At 42.8% G+C, this 6,344-nt stretch overlaps 1 protein-coding gene across 1 annotated transcript; it reads left to right on the top strand.

Annotated features, from left to right (window-relative positions):
• Positions 1-2,409: 2,409 nt before the first annotated feature.
• Positions 2,410-3,465, top strand: LOC149254672 (uncharacterized). Its single transcript, XM_089454812.1, has one exon. The coding sequence runs from the start codon at positions 2,410-2,412 to the stop codon at positions 3,463-3,465; it is 1,056 nt and encodes a 351-aa protein (XP_089310938.1).
• Positions 3,466-6,344: the final 2,879 nt, after the last annotated feature.

Raw genomic sequence — 6,344 nt, 5'->3', positions numbered from 1 at the left:
ATAAAAACATTAAAAACAGTGGTAAAAACAAAAAGTGTTGATGCTGGAATAACACCTTTTTTTTTCTAGGGTAAATTTTCAACATGTTTTAAAAATGGTGGTGAAAACCAATTTTTTGTGCAAAAATTGTCCAAAACACACCCTCAAACGCTGAGATAATACTTTTTTTTTCAAGGGTAAAATTTTAACATTTCAAAATGATGGCGTTAAATATTTTATCATGACCCCGAAAAAAAAAAATAATAATAATGAAAACATAAAATAAAATTAAAAATTAAAACAATGAAAAAACAAAACAAAACAAAAAAGTTAAAAAATATAACAAAACATAAATTAAAATAAAAATGTAAAAAAAAAAAAAACAAATTAACCTAAAAAAAATATAAGCAAATAAATAGTAAAAATAAAATAAAAAATCTTGTAAACGATAAAAAAAAATTGGCAAAAGAAAAAAATAACAAAAATATGGAAAATAAATAAACTATAAAATTAAGTAGGTAAAAATAGAAAAATTTAAAAAACATTAACAAAAAACTAAAAAAAAATGAAAATTAAAAACAAAATAGATTTAAAAAAAAAAAATAGAAAATTAACCAAAAAAAACTGAAAACTACTAAAATTAAGATTAAAATATTGATTACTTAAAAATATATATATAAAAAAAGACAAAAAAAAATGAGAAACAAAAAAAAAATTATCTCATAAACCATAAAAGAATTTGGAAAAAAAACACAAAATTAAGATATATATATATATATATATATATATATATATATATATATATATATATATATATATATAAGTAAGTAAAAAAAAAAAATTAACTAGGAAAAAAAATTAAAAATTAACTAGATTAAAAAAAATAGGAAAATGAAAACAATTGCGCGCCCGCTCTGCACCCGCTGCGTTCGAGACCTGCCTCGGCCCTGTGGCCGCCTCGGAGGTTTCCCTGTGCGGATCCGTCTCTGCGCGGCGCCCCTTTCCTGCCTGACGCTCCCTCTTCGAGTTGATCCCCAACCTGTGCGGGGTTTACCATTACACCTCTGGGTTGGATTGAAGGACTATGAGCTCTGAAGCCTGGGCAAGCTCGCCTCGACCGAGCTAAGCCGCCGGTGAAATGGACCCGACATCGCCTCCCCTTACTGATGCTGAGGCATTCATAAAGTTGTTGGAATCTCTCCCAAAGAAGAAAGCGACTGAAGCCGCGAAGTTTGTCAAGCGCCTGGATGACATACCTGAGATTGAGCTCCCTCCTGAGGGGCCGATTCAGGTCGCCCTCTCATTGGCAGAGCGAGCTTTGGTTGGACAGTTCACTGGACTCTGGCCCTCCCCCAAAACCACGGAGAGCTGGGTAGCAAGGAACTGGGCACCGCTGATCAAAAGCAGAGTCACCTCCTACTTTCTAGGGAAGGGTTTCTTCCTTTTTGAATTCTCTGAAAAGGAGGATAAGGACCTGATATTCCGCAATGGACCCTATTTCATGGGCCCTCAAGGGCTGTATCTCAACAAGTGGACGCCTGATTTTGATCCAGCAGTTGACGTTCCCACAGCCGTCCCTGTGTGGGTTAGATTGCCCAACCTGCCAATGCACTGTTGGAACTGGGAGTCCCTTAAACACATTGGAAATACATTGGGCAAGTTTATTGATCGAGCCAACAGCAAAGATCAATTCGATTGCGCTCGAATCTGCGTTGAAGTGGATCTTGAGGTGGGCTTGCCTGAGGCAATAAAGATAAAGGTTGGAAACTGGATGCATCTCCAAAAGCTGGACTATGAGCAGCTTCCGTTTAAGTGCAGAAAGTGCCATGTCTATGGCCACTTTGCTAGAGGTTGTCCAAAGAATAGTGAAGGGGAGAAAAACAAGGAGGAAGGATGGACACAGGTCAAAAGGACCAAACCCGCTCATAAAATCCCTAGAACCGGAAATAAAAATGGCAAAGCCCCCCAGGCAGGCCCTGGGGCTCAATCTCCCCCCATGGAAGAACAAGGAAACAAATACACGCTATTAAGTTCAGCATCAGAAGACCCTCAAGAAATAGAGATTCAGAATGAAGTATCGCCTCACATGGAGCCCCCCTCGGGATCAAAGCAAGTTGAACCTAATTCAGACAGACAGAAAGAGATACCCACAGAAGAGGCTGAGGAAGTGCAAGGATCGGAGGACTCAGAAGAAGAAGGTGAAATAGGGGATTCGCAAACTTCGGCTAGAAGATCATTGAGAGGCCGAAAATCCGCCCGTGAAAAAAGAGAACAGGAGACTTATAAAGACAAACTTCAAGGAAGCCAACCAACCCTCGAGAAACTCTTGGCAAAAACTCCGAAGATGACCAGAAACCAGTCTCAGAGCTCTAAAGGAGCTCTCCATTCAAAAATCAAGTGATGAAGATCGTCTCCTGGAACTGTAGGGGTATGGGGAGCAGAATAAAAGAAGAAGCCGTCAAAAGCCTGATAAGAACTGAATCTCCTGATATACTCCTCATCCAGGAGACTAAAATGGAGGATAAGGCCTTCCTCCATATCGTCAGAAATCTGTGGAAAAGAAGTGAAGGGCAAGTTGTTTCAGCCCGTGGTGCGTCAGGAGGCCTGGGCACCCTTTGGAATGCAAATAAATTTTCAAAGATCAAAGAGGTCGCCAACACCCATTGGCTGCTCTCTAAGCTGCAACATGTTGATTCAAATGAGACCCTCTGCCTCTTCAATGTGTATGTTCCAACCAGCGCAGGTGAGAAAAAGAGCTGTTGGGAATCCATCATAAATACGACAGATTTGGAAGATTTAAGGAATGTCATCATCGCAGGGGACCTCAACCTTACCCTCTCTCTAGCTGAAAAGCGTGGAGGAAGCGTTGTAAGGGATCTGGTGCGAGAATGGGTTGAGGACCTGCTTCAGGACTGGGACCTGATTGACATAAAACCCTCGTCGGGCAAATACACCTGGTGCAACAAAAGACTCGGTCCGGGACACATCGCTGCAAGGTTAGATCGTTTTTTTTTTCAAAGTACTTTTCTTCTCCTTGGATTAGAATCTAGAATGCATATTCTTCCATGCAGTGTATCTGATCACAGACCCATTAAGCTCGATCTACTGGCTCATATGGATCAAGGCCCTATTCCCTTTAGATTCAGTCCCCTTTGGGTTAAAGAACAGACCTTCATGCAATTAGTAAAAGACACTTGGAAGCAACCAGTCAACAACTCTGCCTTCTTTGTATGGGAGGAAAAGCTCAGGAGAGTGAAAGCTGCATTGAAATCTTGGGTCAAATCCCTTCCTAACCCAGCAGTGGAAAGGAAAAAGATCCAAGAATGTCTTGAGACTCATCATCTGAAGTCGGAAAATGAAGAAATCACAAAAGAAACTCTAGATAAGGAAGCCGAGCTACAAGGAAAATTTCTCAAGGCAAGTCTGGCCGAGGAAGAGTACTGGAGGATTAAATCCTGCAAGGCTTTGGCTCAAGGCTGGAGATAGAAATTCCTCCTTCTTCCATAAGCAAGCCCAAGCCCAAAAAAGCTTCAACTCCATCTCTGAAATGAAGGAAGAGAATATAAGCCACAAAGACATACAAAGCATAAAAAAGGCTGCCTTCCTACACTTCAAAAAGTTTTATAATGAAGAAGAGGGACAGGGGTTCGCATCAACTTCAGTGGACGAGGTACCTTCTCTGATCACTACCAGAAAGAAGTAGTTTTTGGAAGCAGAAGTCACCAACAATGAAATAAAAACTGCTCTCTTTGCAATGGAGCCAGATAAGGCCCCGGGTCCGGATGGCTTTACTGCCAGATTCTTGCAGAACTGTTGGCAGATAGTGGAAAAATATTTATGCAGAATGGTCTGGAAATCTCAAGCATGTCAGAAAATTGGGGGAAGCACCAACTCGGTTCTCCTGGCCCTTATTCCTAAGGAAAAAGGTGCCAACTCTTTCACCAGATTTCGCCCTATCTCCCTCTGCAATATAGGCTATAAGTTGATAACAAAAGTGATCGCAAACAGATTAAAAATCATCCTTCCTGACATCATCCCCGAGAACCAGGGAGGCTTCATCCAGGGAAGACAGATTGTTGACAATTTTATTCTGGTCCAAGAGGCGATCCATTCAAGCCTGAATCGGAAAGAGAAAGGAATGGTTATCAAACTAGATCTTGAAAGCGCCTTTGACAGGGTGAGACACAGATTCCTGTTCGAGGTCCTCCACAAATTTGGCTTTGGACTCAAATTCATCAATTGGATCAAGGCATGTATTAGTGAGCCCTGGATTGCCCCTTTGGTAAATGGGAGGGCTACTGACTTTTTCAAAGCCTCTAGAGGGCTGAGACAAGGGTGTCCCCTCTCCCCCTTGCTCTTTGTCCTCCAAGCTTCTGTTCTTAGTTTCCTTCTAAACAAAAAACAGAATGATCAAGAAATAATGGGATTGAACATCGCAAGAGGTGTCAAAAATATAAATCATGCGCTATTTGCGGATGACTCCCTTCTGCTGGGTGCTGCCTCCTTGACCACGGCTAAACATTTCAAAGAAGTGCTGGATGCTTATTGTGAAGACTCAGGAAGCAGAATTAACAAAGGAAAATGCCACATCTACTGTTGGAATTCTTCTGCCAGATCCCTTCAAGCTATCTCCAACTGCTTTGGCTTCGCAGCCTCCTCTTCTTGGACCTCTTTCAAGTATTTGGGGCTCCCTGTTTTCCAAAAAAGGGCCCTCAGCAAAGATTGGTTGCCGTTATTGGAAAAATTTAAGCTCAAAATTCACTCCTGGGGCTTCAATTGGCTCAATCTGGCTGGCAAGACAGTGCTGGTCAAAGCTGTCTTGAACAGCCTCCCCATATACCAATCTGCAGTCATGATGGCCCCTGTTGGTATCATGAGAAAAATGGAGGATTACATCAGGAACTTCTTTTGGAAAGGCGGCAAAGCTAATGAGAAAAAAATTCCTCTTTTAAACTGGGACACAATTTCCTTGCCCAGAATGGAAGGAGGCCTCAATTTCAAGAACTTCAGTAAGCAAAACATTGCTTTGGGTGCAAAGTTACTGTGGAGGATAATTGCCCCAAATCCGGGTTGGGCTCAGGTTGCGATGTGGAGAAAATACTTCGGTGGGCAGAGAATTCGCTGCCTGGACAAACCCAAACCAACAACCGGAACGATGGTTCACAAATTGTGCATCAAAGCTGCCCCCTTGATCAACCTTCACGCGCACTGGATTCCTGGAAATGGTAAGCGCATCAACATCTGGGATGACCGCATCATGGGTAGTGATCCCCTCTCTGAAGATCGCTCTCTGGTTATGTTGAGAGATTGGATGGACAGAGCGGGTCTTAAAACGCTGTGGGATATTTCTCACTGGGAGAATGGCAAATGGCAGAACTGGATCAATCTTGAGGTTCCCCATAATCTTTCCAGTGAATTCGTCTCCTTCTGTTCCCTCTTAGCAGGCAAAGCTCCATTGAACACCAGGAAGCCCGATACCCGGGGATGGGGTCCGACCCCTGGACGCTACACAGTTGCGCAAGGATACAATCAGCTCTCCCTGCAACCTCATGTCCCCCCCGATCCGAAGCCTTGGCAAGGTATATGGTCTCGGACTTCGATTCCAAAAATAGACGTTTTCTGCTGGCTTTTATGCCACCAAAGAATATTGACAGATGACAGGCTTCGAAGAAGAGGATACATAGGGCCATCCCGCTGCTCGTTATGTGGGGTCGATGAGGAAAACGCCCCCCATCTAATGCTCCGCTGCAAGTTTTCTCTGAACTTTGGACTGAAGCCTTAAGACCGTGGAGCGTAGACTTCGCCCTGCCAAACTGCTGCGCCGATTTGTTTGCAAATTGGAAGTTAAGGTACCCAGGTGGCTCCCCTCAAAACGTCCACATCAAAGAAGCCTGGCTTGTCCTCCCTAAATTAATCTGCTGGCATATATGGCTGGAAAGAAATCAGAGAATTTTCAGAGACAAAAAGAGTGATCTCAAGATCATATGGGAAAAAATCAAAAGTCATCTAAGAGACTGTTTGGGTGATCAGCTTGACAGGGCAGATCTAAGTGGCCAAGAAGCTGTATGGGGTGCTTACCTTAATCTCCAATTCACTGATATTGCCAGACTTCCTCCTCCTCTAAAAAAATGGCAAATCCGCCTTGAGGCTATAGAATTTTCTGAGTTTTGCAGCAAGAAGGAAAGAAACACTCTCTTTTTTGACGGGGCAGCAAAAGGTAATCCTGGTATATCCGGTGCAGGTGGAGTAATCAAAAGTGCAGAGAGCAGAACTGAACTAAGATTTTCCTGGGGAGTGGGCTTCAATACAAGCATTCAAGCCGAAGCTCTGGCTCTCTTTCAGGGTCTCAAACAGCTCACTTCTCT

The sequence above is a fragment of the Pinus tabuliformis genome, chromosome 7 (assembly GCF_031772625.1).
Source record: "Pinus tabuliformis cultivar Carrire ecotype Pingquan chromosome 7, CPIR1, whole genome shotgun sequence".
Lineage (NCBI taxonomy): Eukaryota > Viridiplantae > Streptophyta > Pinopsida > Pinales > Pinaceae > Pinus > Pinus tabuliformis.
This window is presented reverse-complemented; position numbering and strand designations above follow the sequence as displayed.

Bases quoted from the DNA above. Each gene is read 5' to 3' on its own strand.
- LOC149254672 (XM_089454812.1), top strand. From the start codon at position 2,410: ATGGGGAGCAGAATAAAAGAAGAAGCCGTCAAAAGCCTGATAAGAACT.